The following is a 24,586-nucleotide window of genomic DNA, read 5'->3' as shown; positions in this document are numbered from 1 at the left end:
TATGCTAATACAACTGTCTAATAAAAGGAGGAAAAACTGTTAAAAGTATCAAAAATTGTTTGGAAGTTGTATGGAGATAAATTACCATAAAAATTGCTATCATAAACCTATCACCTAACTGGGAAAAAGTTTTGGGATTTCTTGAAATATGTGTATAGATGGCAGATTTGTTGAAATATGCACACCGTTTTATGTTACTAACAGCCCAGTAAGTTGTTTCAGTCTCCCCAGTTAAAGCCTACAGAGTGTGGAAAATAACCTAGTATTTCATTCCAAATGATATTTATTAGTCACATCGGGCCACTTTGTTATTGAATGTTGTCTTTGCATGAGTAGTGTTAAATGTGAGTGTTAAATAGTGTTAAACAAAAATTTGTGCTGTAATATAAGACGTGTAATATAATCCATTGTATATCGATGGACATACATGTCCTAAGTATGGAGCCATGCATCCTTCGCGTGCTGCATTACTGCCTACATTGGGTGCTGTTTGGACATATTCTCTCATAGAAGAAATGCTTTGGAGGGAGAATTACATACATGCAGTAAGGCATCTGGAGAATGGAACATGTCACCATTTTTTCAAATTTTTGTTTAATTAAAAAGAAAATGCCTTGTTATCGCCATAAGAAATCAAAGGTGTCTTGAGGTGCAGTAGAGGTCTCATGCATTTTGATGACTGCCTTATTATGGTGGTCCGTCATGGTCATGTGTATGAGTTTTAACTGTCAGAGAAATGTTTTGGTGCTGTCTCATGGAAACCGCTATATTTATTAGTACAGGCATGGCAATGAGAACTCTTCAGTAATTTATAACGTCAATAAATGTTACCATCAATAGTGAGTATACAGTCAACTAACACTTATTTCATTATGGAAGGATCAATAAAGAATTGGCAAAGTATACATCATTTTTTCTGCTTTTGTTGCAATTCTATTCCTTTTCTTTGTTCTTATTCCACAGACTGTGCTTGATAATTCTCAGATCTTATCCAAATAATAAGACTTGAGTCGCAAAGAGGTCAAATGCTTCATTTATGCAGATTGGAGCTTCATTTGGACCATTTGTTCTTTCCTGCCCGGTACATCTAAAAATATTGCTTTTCGGGATTTATTTTAACACTTTTTAATTTTGAAACAAAGACAACCTTGTAATATAAATAGCAGGTTGTAGCGTTTTGTTCTCCGTTCCGTACAATGTGTCATTTGGCTAATCTGTGCATGTAACAAGCTTAGCTCAGTGATACGTGTAATAATCTGTCGGCTTAACGTTTTATTTTACAGCTTTCTTGAATTGTACACTACAAAACACGTACATCAGGTTTCTCTTGAAAGTTTTGAGGCAGGAAAGGGTTTGGAAGAACATCGTGGTAAACATTCCCTGTAGGCAGGCGCAAGCGTCTTTTGAAGAATGTACTATGACTTGTGGTTGGATAGTACTCTATATGTGTGAGGCAGCAAGACGTGGCCGTTAGGTGGTCCCTACAAAGAATTCTGCAGCCAAAGAGTAAGCTCTCGGTGTGCTGATTTGCATGCACATGGCAAGATTTCATCGCGTCTCCCGCGTTCAGCACTGTGGGATATTGAGCCTGCTTGAACAAACTATAAAAGTCTGCGTACAGTGCCATGAATATATGGAAACAATTTTCTTTTTTTGGAATGCTGGGTGTTTCCATTGCAGTACAAAATGAATGTGAGGAAGATTTGCTTGCAGTAACATACAGACTATGGAAGAAAAATTAAACCCAAGCTGTGGTTCTTAAAATTTGTGAATAGATACTTTATATGTCAGCGTGACAGGTCACCAAACAATGTAATGATACAATAAAAACATAAAAGATAACATAAGAACTCTGAGTGCAAAATGATATAAAGTAATGTTTCTTTGTTGTCTCGTAAAGTAAATGAATCCTTGGGGCTCAAGGGCTATCACGGCATAATTACTGCTCTCAATTTGCTGCTTGCAAAAGACATCGATTCATTTGTGTTGCTTTAGAATTCCCTATAGAGGTAGTGTAGTATAGCCGAAGTAATATATATTTAAACTGGAAAGAATTATATTTTTAATTCCATCCTTAAAAAGCCCACCGTCGCTTTCCGGGGTTTAATATTCACCATTCTGCTGTCGCCAGTAAAACGCAATCTCCTTAGTTTCTTTTTCTTAGATATCAAAAATAGGATTTGTTAAAGGTTTTTCTGTGTGTTTTAATCAGTCATATCTTACTAGGAGGATAAGTCTGGACAAATTTATGGCTGCCGGACAAGGTTTATCTCACTTTTTTCTTGTCAAAAAATATGCTGCCTCCCACTTGGGAGATTAACCATGGCTTTGGCAGTTGGTGACTGTATGAATGAATGATCAGCAAATGCAGTGTTCAGAGCTATCCAAACACATATTTTGATAACACCAGTTCGAGTAGAAAGCAAGATGGTCAAAGGGCTCCAGTGAAATTTGTCACCATATGGAGCATTACTTGGCTTCAAAACTGCTAATATTAAGTCAGAAGTGAAATAAAATGTGTATGAAGTGTATAAATTCTTAGAAATACTATCGCACATTGGTAACACAATATACAAGATAATAATTGCATTTAAAATCAGTGTTTGGAAATGTGTAATAATCTAAAACATCTCTTTTACCTACAGATGTTTGGGTTACAGAATATTATTTTTGCAATGACATATATTATGGGATTTAGATCTACAGAACCGAATGTGAAACTAGGCACAAGTGATATGTACCTATAAGCATTGGTGAGAAGTCAGGGTGCCTGCCGCACAGGGTGAGGGATAGATTGTGCACTTTGGGAGTTGAGAGCTGTATTCCTCATTCTATACATATATACATCTATAGGGACTCGAAAGACAGCGAAGACCCGTGACGTGGGTTGTGAGCTTGCTCATTTTGGACAAAATATTGACCAATACCTCATATTTATATTATATTTTTTGCCACATTTTATACATTTTTACAGGCTGCAGCCAGGTCCATGTTGACCTTGTAGAGTAGGGGCTAGCACCTAGGTGAGTGTTGGGCAGACCGCCTGATCTAATAGTATGAGCGTGTAATAGGTTGTCGGCTGGGCACTGTGCTATACATGTGTGTGACTTGCGCCCTATTGCAAGCCTCATTTTAATACTAAACTGTTAGGAGTCGAGTTTCCTCTGCTGCACAGGGGGAATCTCGATCCGTCTCCGCTGCGGTCTCCCATTCTCCTTCAGCCGCAGTGGAGCCTGCTCAGCAGGGACGTCGATCCCAGCGTCTCGCTCAGTCTGACTCTGTGAGAAGAGTTACTGCTGCTTCTCCAGCTTCTGCCTGTAAAGCCTATACTGGTCAGCAGCGAGTGGACTTCTCTGGGACTAAGTCCTTGTCTGCGCACACTGAGCATGCCCAGGGCAAGATCTCCTGTTGGAGATCGAGGGTCATGTGCTCAGACTCTGCAGCGCATTCTATTGGTCCTCTTGGCAGGTCTTGGAAGGGCAAAGTTTCTGTGGCCGCTTCCTGTCCTGCAACTATATAAACTGCGCATGACCACACGGCCATGCGCTAGTGTACAATTTAATACGTGTGTTTGTTGTGAGTGCAAGTCGTTCTTTAAATACCCCTACCCTATTGTATGATTGTTCGCGTATGGAGTATGGCTGCTATCTAGCGCCCGACTTATCACTCAACGTGTCACACACGTGTCAGCGTCTACTGCTGTGACCGCCAGTGCGGTGCCACGCGCCAGTGTGCACTTCCTGACCCACGTCTGGGTGCTTAGTGGTGCCTGCCAGCACGGCACAGTTCGCACTTCGGTGCCTTTATTATATAATTCCTTTCACACCCAGTAGCGGTGTAGTGCCAGCAAGGGTCTAATCGGACTACAATCCCTGTTGGGGTTTAGTTCGCTGACCACTTGCTCGCGCTCTATGTGCGGTACCGCGGTCCTGTGACGCAACAGGATCGCTTTCTTCATGCTGGGTGAGGTTTAACCCACGCGTGTATACTTTTGAATACCGCCATATTGTCTGTCATTTCCTAGCAGCAGGTTTCACCTGCACGGTGGACCCCGGACTGCGAACGCATCTATATCATCTCTCTTGGTGCGTTCCGCCAGTCCTAACATTACACTAGCGCCAGGGTCTGGCTAGTGATGACAGACAAACAGCAATCTCTGCGGCATATCCAGCAGCTGGAGGGTAGGTTGGCGGCTCTCGAGAGCGCGACCTCAGCTGTGGATGTTACTGCAGTAGCTGTACAGGCTGCCAGCGTGGCTGCAGCTACTATGTCCATTGCCACCCCTGTTCCGACATTATCTCGCCACCTGCTGCCAGAAAAATTTTCTGGTGATAGCAAGTTTTGTAGGGGATTTGTGAGTCAGTGCTCTATTCACCTCGAGCTCCTGGCTACACGTTTTCCCACAGAGCGGGCTAAGGTGGGATTTATTCTGTCTCTATTGTCGGACAGGGCGTTGGAATGGGCTACGCCGCTGTGGGAGCGTGGCGATCATGTGGTGCAGAGTGCTCCGCTATTTCTTAGCGCTCTGAAACAGGTCTTTTTAGGACCTCAAGTCACCCATGATACTGCGCTCCAATTGCTGGCATTAACTCAGGGTGAGTCCTTGGTCAGTCATTTTGCCGTCCAATTCCGCACCTTAGCATCTGAGCTGGATTGGTCGGATAAAGCTCTTATCCCCATATTTTGGAGGGGCTTGGCTGACCACGTAAAGGACGCTCTGGCCACTAGGGAGATTCCTGCCACACTGGAGGAGTTAATAACTGTCTCCACTCGAATTGACCTCCGTTTTAACGAGCGGAGGTTAGAGCGAGCCCAGTGTAGGCAGAGGTTTCTGCTGGCTCCTACTTTCGCCAAACCTCTGGAATTTCCGGTCCTCGTTCCTGAGTCACATGAGGCCAGGGAAGTGTCACAAGCAGGATCTAAGTCCCGGACTGCTTGTGCACTCAGGGTCTGTCATGTTTGCCAGCAGTCAGGACATCTAGCCACCAGATGTCCTCAGCGGTCGAGGAAACGTCTGCGTCTAGTGGTAGTAGGTGGAGGTACACTAGACACGGCGACGTTTGCCTCTAAGTTGTCCTTTAAGGGGACAATTACTATTGGCTCATTCTCCCACTCGGTAGAGCTCTGCGTGGATTCTGGGGCGGAGGGCAATTTTATGTCTTCTGCCTTTGCCCAACGTCACGCAATACCCATGGTTATGCTTGCTCAACCAGTAACGGTGCGAGTGGTGAATGGGTCGACATTGCCCTCACAGATAACACACCAGACCATCCCTTTTACTCTGTCCATGTCGCCATCTCATCAGGAGATAATTTCTCTGCTCGTCATTCCGGAAGGAATTGATGAGGTCCTGTTGGGAATACCTTGGCTACGGTACCACTCTCCTCATATCGAGTGGTACTCAGGCAGAATTCTGGGTTGGGGTGAATCTTGTGGGGGTAGGTGTCAGAGGGAGTGCGTTCAGGTTGCTACTACTGAGGTACCCGCAGATCTATCCTCTCTCCCCAAGCAGTATTGGTCTTATGCAGACGTGTTCTCCAAAAAGGCGGCGGAGGTCCTTCCGCCTCATCGCCCCTATGACTGTCCTATTGATCTCTTGCCTGGTGCTGAGCCTCCCCGGGGTCGAGTTTATCCGCTATCTCTCCCGGAGACGGAGGCAATGTCACAGTACATCCAGGAAAATGTGGCAAGAGGATTCATTAGGAAGTCAGTGTCACCTGCTGGGGCAGGGTTCTTCTTCGTGCAGAAGAAGAATGGGGAATTGCGCCCATGCATAGACTACAGGGGTCTTAACGCCATCACCGTTAAGAATAAGTATCCTTTGCCCTTGATATCTGAGTTATTCGATAGACTTCGGGGAGCAAGGGTATTTACTAAATTAGATTTGCGGGGTGCTTACAACCTGATTCGCATCCGTGAGGGGGACGAATGGAAGACGGCCTTTAACACCAGGGATGGGCACTATGAATATCTGGTGATGCCCTTCGGGCTCTGTAATGCCCCAGCCGTTTTCCAAGACTTTGTGAACGATATCTTCCGGGATATGCTTTCCACCTCGGTCGTAGTCTATCTGGATGATATTCTTATCTACTCTCCAGATATTGACTCCCACCGGAGAGATGTTTGCAAAGTCTTCGACCTCCTACGGGCAAACTCCCTCTATGCCAAATTGGAGAAGTGTATGTTTGAGCAGGAGTCTTTACCTTTCCTGGGCTACATCATCTCGGCCCAGGGATTGGCTATGGATCCTGCCAAACTACAGGCAGTGATGGACTGGCAGGAACCCCATTCTCTGAAAGCGGTGCAGCGCTTTATGGGGTTCATAAATTACTATCGTCAGTTCATCCCCCACTTCTCAACCCTGGTAGCTCCCTTGGTATCCCTCACCAAGAAGGGAGCGAATCCGAAATCGTGGTCCGAAGAGGTCTCCAAGGCCTTCACTTCTATTAAGTCCCACTTTGCTAGCGCTCCCATCTTACATCGTCCCGATGTGGATAAGCCATTCCTAATGGAGGTGGATGCCTCTTCCGTTGGTGCAGGAGCAGTCCTCTATCAAAAGGATGCTCAAGGTCGGAAGCATCCATGCTTCTTCTTCTCAAAAACCTTCTCACCAGCAGAGAGAAATTACTCCATCGGGGATAGGGAGTTGCTGGCAATGAAGTTGGCCTTTTCGGAATGGAGACATCTCTTGGAGGGTGCTCGGTTCCCATTCCAAGTCTTCACGGACCACAAGAATTTGGTCTATTTACAGACAGCCCAGCGGCTGAATTCTCGTCAGGCCAGATGGTCCTTGTTTTTCTCCCGATTCCACTTCACTCTACATTATCTCGCCGGGGAGAAGAACATTCGTGTTGACGCTCTCTCTCGCTCCTTGGTGTCAACTGTGGAGGAGGAGGACGAGCCTCGGTTCATTGTCCCTTCAGAGAGTCTGAGAACCGTAGCTCCGGTTTCGCTTGAGTCTGTGCCTCCGGGCAAGACTTTTGTCCCCATCAATTTGCGTCCGGAGGTTCTCTCGTGGGCTCATTCGTCCAGAGTGGGTGGACACTTTGGGGCAAAGAGGACATCTGAGTTGTTGGCGAGAATGTATTGGTGGCCACATATGGTTCGTGACGTTGGAGACTACGTTTGGGCATGTGTCTCTTGTGCCTAAAATAAGTCTCTCCGTCAACGGCCAGCTGGGTTGTTATACCCTCTGCCGGTGGCAGACAGGCCCTGGGAGATGGTCGGGATGGACTTTGTGGTGGGTTTGCCCAAGTCACGTGGCTGTACTGTCATTTGGGTTATCACCGACCATTTTTCTAAAATGGTGCATTTGGTGCCGCATCCCCGGCTACCTTCTGCACGGGCCTTGGCAGCATTGTTTGTTAAACACATCTTCCGTCTTCACGGTATGCCAGACAAAATTGTCAGTGACCGGGGTCCCCAGTTTGCGTCTCGGTTCTGGAGAGAGCTTTGTCGCCTTCTCAGTATCGAGTTGAATCTATCTTCGGCATATCATCCCGAGACGAATGGGTTGGTGGAGAGAGCCAACCAGACCTTGGTCACATATCTGCGACATTTTGTCTCTGCTAAACAAGATGACTGGGCATCTTTGCTACCGTGGGCAGAGTTTGCTCTTAACAATGCTGTAGCTGACTCCACTGGACAGACCCCATTCCTCCTTAACTATGGTCAGCATCCGCGGGTACCTGTGCCCATGCCCGTGTCTTCCGCCGATTCCAGGGTGGCAGACTGGGCTGTGGAGGCACGGGACATTTGGGATCGCACTCAGGATGCCATTCGGGCTTCCAAGGAGAGCATGAGGTCGTCCGCCGATGTTCATCGGCGCCCCGCTCCGACCTTTGCTCCTGGCGACTTGGTGTGGCTCTCCGTCCGTAACATCAGGCTGCGAGTTGAGTCCACTAAGTTTGCGCCTCGCTACTTGGGTCCCTTCAAGGTTCTCGAACAGGTTAATCCTGTGGTCTACCGCCTGGCTCTTCCTCCACGCTTGGGTATCACCGACACCTAAAATGTGTCCCTCTTGAAACCCGTATACATGTCCCGGTTTTCCGAGTCATCTGCCGGGACATCGGGTTCGTCTACGGACGATTACGAGGTGAACGCTATTTTGGGGTGTAAGGTGGTACGCGGCAAAAAGTTCTATCTGGTGGATTGGAAGGGTTATGGTCCAGAGAACATGTCATGGGAGCCTGCTGAAAACATTCGGGCCCCACAGCTCATTGCTGCCTTCGAACGTAGCGAGGCCCAAGGAGGGGGGGGCCCTGGGAGGGGGGGTAATGTTAGGAGTCGAGTTTCCTCTGCTGCACAGGGGGAATCTCGATCCGTCTCCGCTGCGGTCTCCCACTCTCCTTCAGCCGCAGTGGAGCCTGCTCAGCAGGGACGTCGATCCCAGCGTCTCGCTCAGTCTGACTCTGTGAGAAGAGTTACTGCTGCTTCTCCAGCTTCTGCCTGTAAAGCCTATACTGGTCAGCAGCGAGTGGACTTCTCTGGGACTAAGTCCTTGTCTGCGCACACTGAGCATGCCAAGGGCAAGATCTCCCGTTGGAGATCGAGGGTCATGTGCTCAGACTCTGCAGCGTATTCTATTGGTCCTCTTGGCAGGTCTTGGAAGGGCAAAGTTTCTGTGGCCGCTTCCTGTCCTGCAACTATATAAACTGCGCATGACCGCACGGCCATGCGCTAGTGTACAATTTAATACGTGTGTTTGTTGTGAGTGCAAGTCGTTCTTTAAATACCCCTACCCTATTGTATGATTGTTTGCGTATGGAGTATGGCTGCTATCTAGCGCCCGACTTATCACTCAACGTGTCACACACGTGTCAGCGTCTACTGCTGTGACCACCAGTGCGGTGCCACGCGCCAGTGTGCGCTTCCTGACCCACGTCTGGGTGCTTAGTGGTGCCTGCCAGCACGGCACAGTTCGCACTTCGGTGCCTTTATTATATAATTCCTTTCACACCCAGTAGCGGTGTAGTGCCAGCAAAGGTCTAATCGGACTACAATCCCTGTTGGGGTTTAGTTCGCTGACCACTTGCTCGCGCTCTATGTGCGGTACCGCGGTCCTGTGACGCAACAGGATCGCTTTCTTCATGCTGGGTGAGGTTTAACCCACGCGTGTATACTTTTGAATACCGCCATATTGTCTGTCATTTCCTAGCAGCAGGTTTCACCTGCACGGTGGACCCCGGACTGCGAACGCATCTATATCATCTCTCTTGGTGCGTTCCGCCAGTCCTAACACTAAACAATCTCCCCCCTTACAGAACTGGTTGTTATAGCAGTATTTTGCACCTGTGGTACCTCAACCTTTATGAAAGGGGCCTGCTGCATCCTGTTTATGCATTAATTTCTGTAACCTTGGCGGGTAAATACCATTGCATTTTTGTTATGGTAATAAACACTTGCTTGGGGATGTTTTTTAAAGATTATTTGGCTATACTTTGACATTTTTCCAAATTCAAACTAGATGCAAGGAGCAGTAAAGAGAAGACTCGGTGCCTGATGCACAGGGTCAGGAACAGATTGTGCACTTTCGGAGTTAAGAGCTGTAGTACGTCTTTTATATTTATATACATTGGTATAGTTATGTTTCCAGATAATATCTATCAAGGTTGAAGTTCTGGGTCAATAATATGAAGTGTGGCTTCTGTTGTGTGTTTATTAATAGGTGAGATTAACCCCTTCCCGACCTTTGACGCCACGTAGGCGTCATGAAAGTCGGTGCCATTCCGACCCATGACGCCTATGCGGCGTCATGGAAAGATCGCGTCCCTGCAGATCGGGTGAAAGGGTTAACTCCCATTTCACCCGATCTGCAGGGACAGGGGGAGTGGTAGTTTAGCCCAGGGGGGGTGGCTTCACCCCCTCGTGGCTACGATCGCTCTGATTGGCTGTTGAAAGTGAAACTGCCAATCAGAGCGATTTGTAATATTTCACCCATTATAACGGGTGAAATATTACAATCCAGCCATGGCCGATGCTGCAATATCATCGGCCATGGCTGGAAATACTAGTGTGCCCCCACCCCACCCCTCCGATCGCCCCCCCAGCCCTCCGATCTGGCCGGTACACTGCTCCGGCTCCCCTCCGTCCAGTGCTCCGCTCCCCCCCGTGCTCTTGTCCGCTCCCCCCGTGCTCCAATCACCCCCCCGTGCTCCAATCACCCCCCCTGCACTCCGATCCACCCCCCCGGTGCTCCGTTCCACCCCCCCGTGCTCCATTCCAGCCCCCCCGTGCTCCGTTCCACGCCCCCCGTGCTCCGTTCCACCCCTCCCGCACTCCGATTCCCCCCCCGTGCTCCGATCCCCCCCCCCCCGTGGTCCCCCCCTACCCCATCATACTTACCGATCCAGCCGGGGTCCCGTCCGTCTTCTCCCTGGGCGCCGCCATCTTCCAAAATGGCGGGCGCATGCGCAGTGCGCCCGCCGAATCTGCCGGCCGGCAGATTCGTTCCAAAGTGCATTTTGATCACTGAGATATAATCTATCTCAGTGATCAAAATAAAAAAAATAATAAATGACCCCCCCCCTTTGTCACCCCCATAGGTAGGGACAATAAAAAAATAAATAAATTTTTTTTTTTCCACTAATGTTAGAATAGGGTTAGGGTTAGGGTTAGGGGTAGGGTTAGGGGTAGGGTTAGGGGTAGGGTTAGGGGTAGGGTTAGGGGTAGGGTTAGGGCTAGGGTTAGGGTTAGGGCTAGGGGTAGGGTTAGGGTTAGGGCTAGGGGTAGGGGTAGGGTTAGGGTTAGGGCTAGGGTTAGGGTTTCGGTATGTGCACACGTATTCTGGTCCTCTGCGGATTTTTCCGCTGCGGATTTGATAAATCCGCAGTGCTAAACCGCTGCGGATTTATGGCGGATTTACCGCGGTTTTTCTGCGCATTTCACTGCGGTTTTACAACTGTGATTTTCTATTTGAGCAGTTGTAAAACCGCTGCGGAATCCGCACAAAGAAGTGACATGCTGCGGAATGTAAACCGCTGCGTTTCCGTGCAGTTTTTCCGCAGCATGGGCACAGCGATTTTTGTTTCCCGTAGGTTTACATTGAACTGTAAACTCATGGGAAACTGCTGCGGATCCGCAGCGTTTTCCGCAGCGTGTGCACATACCTTTAGAATTAGGCTATGTGCACACGGTGCGGATTTGGCTGCGGATTCGCAGCAGTGTTCCATCAGGTTTACAGTACCATGTAAACATATGGAAACCAAATCCGCTGTGCCCATGGTGCAGAAAATACCACGCGGAAACGCTGCGTTGTATTTTCCGCAGCATGTCAATTCTTTGTGCGGATTCCGCAGCGTTTTACACCTGTTCCTCAATAGGAATCCGCAGGTGAAATCCGCACAAAAAACACTGGAAATCCGCGGAAAATCCGCAGGTAAAACGCAGTGCCTTTTACCCGCAGATTTTTCAAAAATGGTGCGAAAATATCTCACACGAATCCGCAACGTGGGCACATAGCCTTAGGGTTAGGGTTGGAATTAGGGTTGTGGTTATGGTTAGGGGTGTGTTGGGGTTAGGGTTGTGGTTAGGGGTGTGTTGCGGTTAGGGTTGTGTTTAGGGTTATGGCTACAGTTGGGATTAGGGTTAGGGGTGTGTTGGGGTTAGTGTTGGAGGTAGAATTGAGGGGTTACCACTGTTTAGGCACATCAGGGGTCTCCAAACGCAACATGGCGCCACCATTGATTCCAGCCAATCTCGTATTCAAAAAGTCAAATGGTGCTCCCTCACTTCCGAGCCCTGACGTGTGCCCAAACAGTGGTTTACCCCCACATATGGGGTACCAGCATACTCAGGACAAACTGCGCAACAATTACTGGGGTCCAATTTCTCCTGTTACCCTTGTGAATCAAAAAAAATGCTTGCTAAAACATAATTTTTGAGGAAAGAAAAATGATTTTTTATTTTCACGGCTCTGCGTTGTAAACGTCTGTGAAGCACTTGGGGGTTCAAAGTGCTCACCACATATCTAGATAAGTTCCTTGGGGGGTCTAATTTCTAAAATGGGGTCACTTGTGGGGGTTTCTACTGTTTAGGCACACAGGGGCTCTGCAAACGCAACGTGACACCCGCAGACCATTCCATCAAAGTCTGCATTTCAAAAGTCACTACTTCCCTTCTGAGCCCCGACGTGTGCCCAAACAGTGGTTTACCCCCACTCATGGGGTATCAGCGTACTCAGGAGAAACTGGACAACAAATATTGGGGTCAAATTTCTCCTGTTACCCTTGGGAAAATTAAAAAATTCTGGGCTAAATAATTATTTTTGAGGAAAGAAAACGTATTTATTATTTTCACGGCTCTGCATTATAAACTTCTATGAAGCGCTTGGGGGTTCAAAGTGCTCACCACACATCTAGATAAGTTCCTTTCGGGGTCTAGTTTCCAAAATGCGGTCACTTGTGGGGGGTTTCTACTGGTAAGCCACATCAGGGGCTCTGCAAACGCAACGTGACGCCCACAGAGCATTCCATCAAAGTCTGCATTTCAAAACGTCACTACTTCACTTCCGAGCCTCGGTATGTGCCCAAACAGTGGTTTACCCCCACATATGGGGTATCAGCGTACTCAGGAGAAACTGTACAACAACTTTTGGGGTCCAGTTTCTTCTGTAACCCTTGGGAAAATAAAAAATTCTGGGCTAAATAATTATTTTTGAGGAAAGAAAACGTATTTATTATTTTCACGGCTCTGCATTATAAACTTCTATGAAGCACTTGGGGGTTCAAAGTGCTCACCACACATCTAGATAAGTTCCTTTGGGGGTCTAGTTTCCAAAATGGGGTCACTTGTGGGGGGTTTCTACTGTTAAGCCACATCAGGGGCTCTGCAAACGCAACGTGACGCCCACAGAGCATTCCATCAAAGTCTGCATTTCAAAACGTCACTACTTCACTTCCGAGCCCCGGCATGTGCCCAAACAGTGATTTACCCCCACATATGGGGTATCAGCGTACTCAGGAGAAACTGGACAACATCTTTTGGGGTCAAATTTCTCCTGTTACCCTTGGGAAAATAAAAAATTGCAGGCTAAAAGATCATTTTTGAGAAAATAATTTTTTTTTTTTTTTCATGGCTCTGCGTTATAAACTTCTGTGAAGCACTTGGGGGTTCAAAGTCCTCACCACACATCTAGATTAGTTCCTTTGGGGGTCTAGTTTCCAAAATGGTGTCATTTCTGGGGGATCTCCAATGTTTAGGCACACAGGGGCTCTCCAAACGTGACATGGTGTCCGCTAATGATTGGAGCTAATTTTCCATTTAAAAAGCCAAATGGCGTGCCATCCCTTCCGAGCCCTGCCGTGCGCCCAAACAGTGGTTTACCCCCACATATTGGGTATCTGCGTACTCAGGACAAACAGGACAACAATATTTGGGGTCCAATTTCTCCTATTATCCTTGGCAAAATAGGAAATTCCAGGCTAAAAAATCATTTTTGAGGAAAGAAAAATTATTTTTTATTTTCATGGCTCTGCGTTATAAACTTCTGTGAAGCACCTGGGGGTTTAAAGTGCTCAATATGCATCTAGATAAGTTCCTTGGGGGGTCTAGTTTCCAAAATGGGGTCACTTGTGGGGGAGCTCCAATGTTTAGGCACACAGGGGCTCTCCAAACGCGACATGGTGTCCGCTAACAATTGGAGCTAATTTTCCATTCAAAAAGTCAAATGGCGCGCCTTCCCTTCCGAGCCCTGCCGAGTGCCCAAACAGTGGTTTACCCCCACATATGAGGTATCGACGTACTCGGGAGAAATTGCCCAACAAATTTTATGATCCATTTTACCCTACTGCCCATGTGAAAATGAAAAAATTGAGGCGAAAAGAATTTTTTTGTGAAAAAAAAGTACTTTTTCATTTTTACAGCTCAATTTGTGAAGCACCTGAGGGTTTAAAGTGCTCACTAGGCATCTAAATAAGTTCCTTGGGGGGTCTAGTTTCCAAAATGGGGTCACTTGTGGGGGAGCGCCAATGTTTAGGCACACAGGAGCTCTCCAAACGCGACATGGTGTCCGCTAACGATGGAAATAATTTTTCATTCAAAAAGTCAAATGGCGCTCCTTCCCTTCCGAGCCTTACCATGTGCCCAAACAGTGGTTTACCCCCACATGTGAGGTATTGGTGTACTCAGGAGAAATTGCCCAACACATTTTAGGATCCATTTTATCCTGTTGCCCATGTGAAAATGAAAAAATTGAGGCTAAAAGAATTTTTTTGTGAAAAAAAAGTACTTTTTCATTTTTACGGATTAATTTGTGAAGCACCTGGGGGTTCAAAGTGCTCACTATGCATCTAGATAAGTTCCTTGGGGCGTCTAGTTTCCAAAATGGGGTCACTTGTGGGGAGCTCCAATTTTTAGGCACATGGGGGCTCTCCAAACGTGACATGGTGTCCGCTAAAGAGTGGAGCCAATTTTTGATTCAAAAAGTCAAATGGCGCTCCTTCCCTTCCAAGCCCTGCCGTGCGCCCAAACAGTGGTTTACCCCCACATATGAGGTATCAGCGTACTCAGGACAAATTGGACAACAACTTTCGTGGTTCAGTTTCTCCTTTTACCATTGGGAAAATAAAAAAATTGTTGCTAAAAGATAATTTTTGTGACTAAAAAGTTAAATGTTCATTTTTTCCTTCCATGTTGCTTCTGCTGCTGTGAAGCACCTGAAGGGTTAATAAACTTCTTGAATGTGGTTTTGAGTACCTTGAGGGGTGCAGTTTTTAGAATGGTGTCACTTTTGGGTATTTTCAGCCATATAGACCCCTCAAACTGACTTCAAATGTGAGGTGGTCCCTAAAAAAAATGGTTTTGTAAATTTCGATGTAAAAATGACAAATCGCTGGTCAAATTTTAACCCTTATAACTTCCTAACAAAAAAAAATTTTGTTTCCAAAATTGTGCTGATGTAAAGTAAACATGTGGGAAATGTTATTTATTAACTATTTTGTGTCACATATCTCTCTGGTTTAACAGAATAAAAATTCAAAATGTGAAAATTGCAAAATTTTCAAAATTTTCGCCAAATTTCCGTTTTTATCACAAATAAACGCAGAATTTATTGACCTAAATTTACCACTAACATGAAGCCCAATATGTCACGAAAAAACAATCTCAGAACCGCTAGGATCCGTTGAAGCGTTCCTGAGTTATTACCTCATAAAGGGACACTGGTCAGAATTGCAAAAAACGGCAAGGTCTTTAAGGTCAAAATAGGCTGGGTCATGAAGGGGTTAAAGGCGGGAGATCTGTAGTGCCTACAGACTTCAGAGACACGAAATCACCTCTAGCAGGGATCATCAGTAGAATCTCATTTTTTCTGCAGACACATAATATTATACATAGGATTTATCAAGATGATATTGCACATCCTATTTTTTAGTGGGAAACAATAATAGTGGGACAAGGGTCGTAACACAGTGAAAAATAAATACCTTTCTAGGGGATTGGATATGGAACAAAAAAATCTATAACTCTGTAGAGAATCTCATCAAGGTCATTGATTGCAAAGACCCTTTAGGTAGAATGTTGTGGCAGAATACCGGGAACTGAAAGGGTTTAAAGCACCCTCTAGAACTCTTACATTCTGGAAATTAATTGTGGTATGAGGAGCGGTATCAGTTACAATATGGTTATCGCTGGCTCCCAGTAACTGTACAGTCAATGGTGAAAGGTGTCACCCACAGATAACATCAGTCCACATTATATAACATTAGTCAAAGCCTAAAAACGCAATTATTGAAGTAATTAATTCCATGTTGAAAAGGATTATCTCTGGAAGAATATCCTTCTCTATACTGAAACTGATCTGGGGAATGATGGATCACAGAGAATTTAGCTTCTGACACCCCTAGTAAGCAACTGGTATCGCCAGATATTTCACTAATTGCCAGTGAAATGACTGTCCATTGCTTAGTTGTTCTCAATACTAGTTCATGTTTGGCAGTTCTTGGCTCTGGACTTTTTCTATGACGTTCAAATGCCTATTTAGCATAAAAAATAAGGCTACAGCTATAAAAATATCACTGTCACTGAGATAATTTCTGTATGTAGTTTTCTAAATAACAATAATACAGCCCCGGTCACTATGTGTAGTCATCAGTATTTTCACTGATTACTGTATTTGTCATGTGAGAGCCATAAAGAGGTTGTCAACTCCTGTAATATTGATTATATAACTTTAGGATAGGTTGTCAATATCAGATTTTTGAAGTCTGACACCCGGTACCCTCCCCAGTGGGTTGTTATCAATTCTAGTCAGATGTCAACATTGACTGGCGATGAATAGTAAAGTTGAAATGGAGCTGAGCTGCAGCCACTAATCAGTATATGGAGCTGTGCTGTTCCCTTCTAACATGGTTTACATCTGGTCACTGCCATAGCTGACAACAGTTGATATACAGGGGTGCTTAGCATTAGACCTCCACCAACCTGATATATATGACCTATACTAAGGGTTCACCCTTGATTTCACAGTAATGGATAACCCCTTCAACATAATGTTGCTTGTGCATTCCATTGAAATGAAGGAAATGTATATTTGTACTGATCGTGGGACTTCTCCACCTTAGTCAAGCCCCGATATTAAGCTGATGCTATATTTACCCTTTCATGAAACATTCATGTAATAAAATGAGGATCTGTAATTTAGCATTATCATGTCACAATATTTTTCATTTGTTAATTGTTATTTAACTAGGACAAGTCGTTGACCTAGTTTTCATTGAACTAGTTATCGTAAAGGACGATGATAATATGGACATGCAAAATCTCAGAGGCACAAAATATTTATCCATGTGCTTTTATCTCCTTTTCTTTTTACAGCGCGTATTATAAGAACGAAACAGTGGTGTGAAATGCTTCCATGTTTAGAAGGAGAAGGTTGTGATTTATTAATCAATAAGTCAGGTTGGACTTGTACGCAACCAGGTGGACGAATAAAGACAACTACAGTAAGTAGAAAGTGTGTAATATATGTGTTTAAATAATACATCAGTTATGTATATAAAATAAGAATGGCTCTTTCATTTACCTTCTTTAACCTACATGGCCTTTCTTTATATATGTATATGGACCTTATGTTTTTGAACATTTTTTAATTGAAAAAACAAGTATCCATTAGAAGCTATATAGAATGTGATTTGTATATTTTCAATAAATACATGTTATAGAAGAGATAGGCGGCCGAAAACTTGAACGAGAATTGCATCACAATGCTCGGACTGGCCGGCAGCTCTCCCTACCCGTGTGAGATAGCATGTATTTTTATGTAGCTGTTACACTCGGGTTAGGAGAGCCGACGGCCAGTCCGAGCGTTGCAATGCAATTCTAGTCCGAGTTGTGGCCGTCTGACTCTTACATAACCAGAATAATCACACTAGATGAAATGAAAATGAAAGAATTTAATTAATAATTGGGGTATATATATGTTATAATAAATTCAATTAAGCAAACATTTAGGAACACAAAGCATGCGCATATCAGTGAATTAAATGATTCCGCACTAAAAGTAATCAGGCTAAACTATTGTCATAATCCAAAAATTTTGAAATTAAAACTAGAGATTAGCCGATCTGACAAAATTAAAATTTGATAAACTGCGTGGATTTTCCTGGAAATTTGAATTATAAATTGAATTACCCTCTCCAGACCTCAAAGCATAATGATCGTAAGATGAACAAAACAAACAAAAAAATTGCCTCACCCCTCTGGATTGTCCACTCTTCACCATCCTCCATCTGGTGCATCTTCTTATCACTGGTGTGAGCACTGGATCCCCAAGCTTCATCATAGCCAAAACTCCTATTCTAGTCCTGGCCTGGCGTTATGAGACACAAGGATAAGAAGATGCACAGAGGACCAGATGGGGACACTGCAGAGCATAGGGGCTAGAGAGGCGAATGGTAAGGGGAGCATTTTTTTAACCTCTTGATGTCTATTTCATGTTCAACAACATATTAGCCGGTCAAGCACCACTTTGATAAGTCTGTGGGGAAGCAAATTAAAAAAAGTCTGCACTTTGGTTAATGTGGATTTTTGCAGTATTTGAGTAGAATTTAATTCCATTCAAATATCTTTGCTCATTTTTAATTAAAACCCATTCTTCCAGAATTAAAGTGATATTCATTCGCTCACGGTGTGAGTCTTTTAAGTCTACTTATTTACGTATTTTTGCTTTTTCATCCCCTTGTTGCCCCTACAGATGTTTTAGTTTTGATGTACTCTATAGTATAGGATTAGTAGTTTTTTCCTTGTTATAAGTTAAGAATATATCTACAAATTCTACTGTTTCAAATGCTTTCACGGCAAAAAGAAATTTTTGGCATACATTTAACCCCTTTCTGACCTTGGATGGGATAGTACGTCCGAGGTCAGATCCCCCGCTTTGATGCAGGGCTCCGGCCGTGGCTCGCATCAAAGTCGGGACATGTCAGCTGTTTTGTACAGCTGACATGTGCCTGCAATAGCGGCGGGGAAATCGCAATTCACCTGCCGCTATTAACTGGTTAAATGCCGCTGTCAAACGCTGACAGCGGCATTTAACTACCGTTTCCGGCCATCCGGCCGGAAATTAGCACATCGCTGACCCCCGTCACATGATCAGGGTTCAGCGATGCATCAGAATGGTAACCATAGAGGTCCTTGAGACCCCTATGATTACTGATCCCAGCTAGCTGTGAGCGCCACCCTGTGGTCGGCGCTCATAGCACACCTGCAATTCAGCTACATAGCAGCGATCTGATGATCGCTGCTATGTAGCTGAGCTGATCGAATTGCGCCAGCTTCTAGCCTCCCATGGGGGCTATTGAAGCATGGCAAAAGTAAAAAAAAAGTGAAAAAAATAAAAAAAATATAAAAGTTTAAATCACCCCCCTTTCGCCCCATTCAAAATAAATCAATAAAAAAAAAATCAAACCTACACATACAGTGGGGCAAAAAAGTATTTAGTCAGTCAGCAATAGTGCAAGTTCCACCACTTAAAAAGATGAGAGGCGTCTGTAATTTACATCATAGGTAGACCTCAACTATGGGAGACAAACTGAGAAAAAAAAATCCAGAAAATCACATTGTCTATTTTTTTAACATTTTATTTGCATATTATGGTGGAAAATAAGTATTTGGTCAGAAACAAACAATCAAGATTGCTGGCTCTCACAGACCTGTAACTTCTTCTTTAAGAGTCTCCTCTTTCCTCCACTCATTACCTGTAGTAATGGCACCTGTTTAAACTTGTTATCAGTATAAAAAGACACCTGTGCACACCCTCAAACAGTCTGACTCCAAACTCCACTATGGTGAAGACCAAAGAGCTGTCAAAGGACTCCAGAAACAAAATTGTAGCCCTGCACCAGGCTGGGAAGACTGAATCTGCAATAGCCAACCAGTTTGGAGTGAAGAAATCAACAGTGGGAGCAATAATTAGAAAATGGAAGACATACAAGACCATTGATAATCTCCCTCGATCTGGGGCTCCACGCAAAATCCCACCCCGTGGGGTCAGAATGATCAGAAGAACGGTGAGCAAAAATCCCAGAACCACGCGGGGGGACCTAGTGAATGAACTGCAGAGAGCTGGGACCAATTTAACAAGGCCTACCATAAGTAACACACTACGCCACCATGGACTCAGATCCTGCAGTGCCAGACGTGTCCCACTGCTTAAGCCAGTACATGTCCGGGCCCGTCTGAAGTTTGCTAGAGAGCATTTGGATGATCCAGAGGAGTTTTGGGAGAATGTCCTATGGTCTGATGAAACCAAACTGGAACTGTTTGGTAGAAACACAACTTGTCGTGTTTGGAGGAAAAAGAATACTGAGTTGCATCCATCAAACACCATACCTACTGTAAAGCATGGTGGTGGAAACATCATGCTTTGGGGCTGTTTCTCTGCAAAGGGGCCAGGACGACTGATCCGGGTACATGAAAGAATGAATGGGGCCATGTATCGTGAGATTTTGAGTGCAAACCTCCTTCCATCAGCAAGGGCATTGAAGATGAAACGTGGCTGGGTCTTTCAACATGACAATGATCCAAAGCACACTGCCAGGGCAACGAAGGAGTGGCTTCGTAAGAAGCATTTCAAGGTCCTGGAGTGGCCTAGCCAGTCTCCAGATCTCAACCCTATAGAAAACCTTTGGAGGGAGTTGAAAGTCCGTGTTGCCAAGCGAAAAGCCAAAAACATCACTGCTCTAGAGGAGATCTGCATGGAGGAATGGGCCAACATACCAACAACAGTGTGCGGCAACCTTGTGAAGACTTACAGAAAACGTTTGACCTCTGTCATTGCCAACAAAGGATATATTACAAAGTATTGAGATGAAATTTTGTTTCTGACCAAATACTTATTTTCCACCATAATATGCAAATAAAATGTTAAAAAAACAGACAATGTGATTTTCTGGATTTTTTTTTCTCAGTTTGTCTCCCATAGTTGAGGTCTACCTATGATGTAAATTACAGACGCCTCTCATCTTTTTAAGTGGTGGAACTTACACTATTGCTGACTGACTAAATACTTTTTTGCCCCACTGTATTTGGTATCGCTGCATTCAGAATCGCCCAATCTATCAATAAAAAAAGGATTAACCTGATCTCTAACCGGTGTAGCGAGTAAAAAAATTGAAACGCCAGAATTAAGTTTTTTTGGTCGCCGCAACATTGCATTAAAATGCAGTAACGGGCGATCAAAAGAATGTATCTGCACCAAAATGGTATCATTAAAAATGCCAGCTCGGCACGCAAAAAATAAGCCCTCAACCGACCCCAGATCATGAAAAATGGAAACGCTACGGGTATCGGAAAATGGCGCAATATTTTTTTTTTAGCTAAAATTTTTAATTTTTCTCACCACTTAGATAAAAGAGAACCTAGACATGTTTGGTGTCTATGAACTCGCAATGACCTGGAGAATCATAATAGCAGGTCAGTTTTAGCATTTAGTGAACCTAGCAAAAAAGCCAAACAAAAAACAAGTGTGGGATTGCACTTTTTTTTGCAATTTCAATGCACTTATCATTTTTTTCCCGTTTTCTAGTACACGAAATGCTAAAACCAATGATGTTGTTAAAAAGTACAACTTGTTTTGCAAAAAATAAAGCCCTGAAATAGCCATATTGACGGAAAAATAAAAAAGTTATGGCTCTGGGAAGAAGGGGAGCGAGAAACGAATACGGAAAAATGGAAAATCCCAAGGTCATGAAGGGGTTAACTAGTTTATATCTACACTGAAAAGAAGAACCACATACAGAGCATGCCGCCATAAAATGCATATTGTAAGGTAAGACCTTGAGGGCACAACGTCTAAGTTGTACAGAGCTGAAATAGGATACCTATGGACTTTTCTGGGTTCCTGCCATGCCTCCATATGTTTACGCATCTTTACACATCAAAAGACACAAAAAATGAGGCATATATCTAATATATCCAACATATTACTCAACATGGATCACCATATGGTGGAATTCGAAGTCCCCATGGATCAGCACAATGAAGTCTAACAGTTGCGTGTTTCTGAAGTGTACATATGAGTATCACAAGTCATTTATGTTGCACAAGTGATTTACAGTCATAGGCTTTCTATTATATCTGCACTTCTGCTCCGTGTGTGGAAGGACCTGTGAGCTCCTGCTTCAGGAGCTGCATGTTTTTCAGCTGTCTTTCCAGCGATCAGTGGAAGCGGAGGCCTCATTTTTCTGCATCAGTTGATTGGTTTTGGTCATTATCTTTACAAATAAAACTAGATTAATTAACATTTTTTTTAGAAAGTAGGGAATCATTCATAATTTCAGTATTACTTGCTTAAGGGGCATAGTCAGCACTAAAACATGTATAACAAAATATCTACCATCTCAATATTCCCGTCATGTGGTTTTATGATCAATCATTTGCTATCCGTATCTCAATTAAGACAGATTAAATGAACCTTAGAAATCTAATCCTATTTGTTGCATTACCAAATGTTCTATACCGTTGAGAAAATAAATTAATTTTACTATCAAACTGTATATATTTTGTCAATGATCCGTTTCTGCCTAATTGTTATTTAATGAATTCTTTCTTTTAGATTATGTGATTTTGCTGAATTGAACTTAAAAGAACATTCATGCTCCAGTTCCTTGGTAGCTAACCTCACTAAACCTCTGTAATTTTATTGCTAAATTAGCTGAAGTGGGAAATTAAAGAGTATCAGAAACCTAAAAAGAGAACTCGCAGTGGATAAAAGGTGTAATCACTCTGACACAGATTTCCATGCTTAGCTAGTAAAATAAACCAAAGATCCACTCTCAACCAGGGAAGAGCATTTCTTAATAGACTTTATTTACAGATAAAGCAACAAAACACTCCTCTCTATTAGCACAATTACATGCTATCTGAGCTAGAAATTAAATGAGGTTTTCCTGGAGATTAAACTGTTTTTGTACTGCATTCAGTGTAACGCTGATGAAACAAAAAAGTTCTTACTGTGCAATTTTACATTCCTTTAGTAAGTGAACAATGGTATAACCTCCCCACAGTCGCCCACGGCAACCGATTTCGATGCCCCAGCTGCGATCCGCAGTGTACCATTTCGCCTTTGAGTTGTGAGTTTTTGACTATAAAGACATTTGCGTTGAACATTGCTGGGTCACTTCCTCATTACCACCACACTACAATATATATATATATATATATATATATATATATCTGAGCTTGTAAACAATGGTACTTTTAGAAACGTCGTTGCTCCAGTATTAAGAGTAGCTATGATGCTAGTGTGAAATGTGTCTTGAAGCAGCTGTGTTTGGGTTGTATTTAGGCTCTCCTTCACCTGCGGCTTCTTTTTCAAAGTTGTGCCCCTATCCTACGTCTAAATACCTTGCAGTAAATACCCCAGTTCAGAAGTGGCTTTTTGGCACTTTTCTTGCAGCCAGCATCCAGCACAAATGCCCCAGTTTTCCACTGCTAACTCTACCCCAGCACTGTCCTATCACCAAGGATGAAGTTTTTTGTTCAGTTTTTACATTTTATTTTTATTCCTGGTGGTCATTTGACAGGAGTCACATTGCGCTTTGTACATCATCGTTTGCTCCAAAATACAAGATCATTTTAACACATGTACTGAAAATATTCTAAAATAATTGTACAGCAATGTTACCACCAGCTAGAGCATGAGCATTTACTGTTATCACTGCAATCATACAGAAGAAGATAGTGGCTCACGCTAATTTTCCTAAGTATCCTCTTCTTGCTACTAACATTGAAATGCTTGTCTACAAGTGTTTTCAATGACGTCTCCTGTAGCAGTCCTTTCTACACGAAACCTTTAGTTCTATGTTTAGAAGATGAGCAAACCATTGTGTAATCCTGACCTTGTTCATGGCCAATCTGTTCACAAATCTGTGAGGTTGCATTGCTAGATTACTGCCAATTCAGTAATGGTATGAGCGAGGTGTTATGTGTGCTTAGCCTTCCTTCACTGAACACAACTGTTCTAACATGATTTTTCCAATCTTTACCAGACCATTTAGGCTTATATAACTATACTACATGTAATTGACCTATAGCACTTAACCTCCAACTATAATACTCGAATTTGTCACATTTACCAGCTATCCTATGCATGGGCTTTACACACCACGTGGGCAATGCCTTTTGACAAATCTAGGTACAGACTAGCAACATTGTAGTATTCAAATTCCCAGGAGTGATACTGCTAAAACACAGTATTGTATATGAAATAATTTGCAGACACCACAAGCAGAATTTGTAGATGATTTAACGGGAACCTGATGGCTGATACATGCTGCCCGATTTACAGGCAACATGTGTCAGGCATTGGCTGTATGAGTTCAACACTGAGGCATTTCAGAGAAAAATCATACTTTAAAAGCTGAATCTAGCAGCATGTATCCTCTGCCAGGTTGCAAATAAAGGCAAAGTACAACTGTCTTTGAACTGAAATGTATACACCAACATTTTATATTAATATATGTTCACTGTGAAGGCCATTCTTCATCTGCATTCCGTGTTATAAGTTGACACGGAGTCAGTGGCGAATCAAGACCCATGGTCTACCCAACACCCAAGGTATCATGTGATGTGTTGCATGATGTTTTTGGGAAGTCATGTGATGGATCAAGTGATGAATACACAGGTGATCTGGTGCACATCTGCAGATGTAAGGAGACAGAGACAGCGCTGCACCAAATTCTTTCCCTTATATACAGCGCTATACAAAACAATAGAGGATACTATATGATAAGGGATGGCGCTGTACACAACAAGAGCAAATGGTGTAGAATAATGGCACTATGAAGGTACACATATGGAAAAAAGAAGTAAAGAAACATGTATTAAATAAATCAGAATATGTATTAAACCTTGAATTCCTCAAAGAACTCCCCTTTTACAGTTATGACACCTTGACCCTTCCCTCTCCCCTTAACATTCTCTCAAGCAAATTCATCAGATGTTCACCTAGAATGGCATTCCAACAGTCTTGAAGGCGTTTCCAGAGGAGCTGAGCATTTGTTGGCTGCTTAGTCTTCAGTCTGTGGTCCAATTCATCCCTAACCATCTCAAATGTGTTGAGGTCAAGTGATTGTGGAAGGTATGTCAT

General features: G+C 43.8%; 1 protein-coding gene across 1 annotated transcript in view; it reads left to right on the top strand.

Moving 5' to 3' along the window:
• Positions 1–24,586, top strand: part of TAFA5 (TAFA chemokine like family member 5) — an 875,188-nt gene that overhangs the window by 661,115 nt on the left and 189,487 nt on the right. Inside the window, exon 3 of the mRNA XM_069764979.1 lies at positions 16,813–16,940. Coding sequence (XP_069621080.1) covers positions 16,813–16,940 — 128 coding nt within the window. The remainder of the gene's footprint in view (positions 1–16,812; positions 16,941–24,586) is intronic.

Source organism: Ranitomeya imitator, chromosome 4 (genome assembly GCF_032444005.1).
Source record: "Ranitomeya imitator isolate aRanImi1 chromosome 4, aRanImi1.pri, whole genome shotgun sequence".
Classification (NCBI taxonomy): Eukaryota; Metazoa; Chordata; class Amphibia; order Anura; family Dendrobatidae; genus Ranitomeya; species Ranitomeya imitator.
Note: the sequence above shows the minus strand (reverse complement) of the source record. Positions and strands in the feature narration are given on the sequence as shown.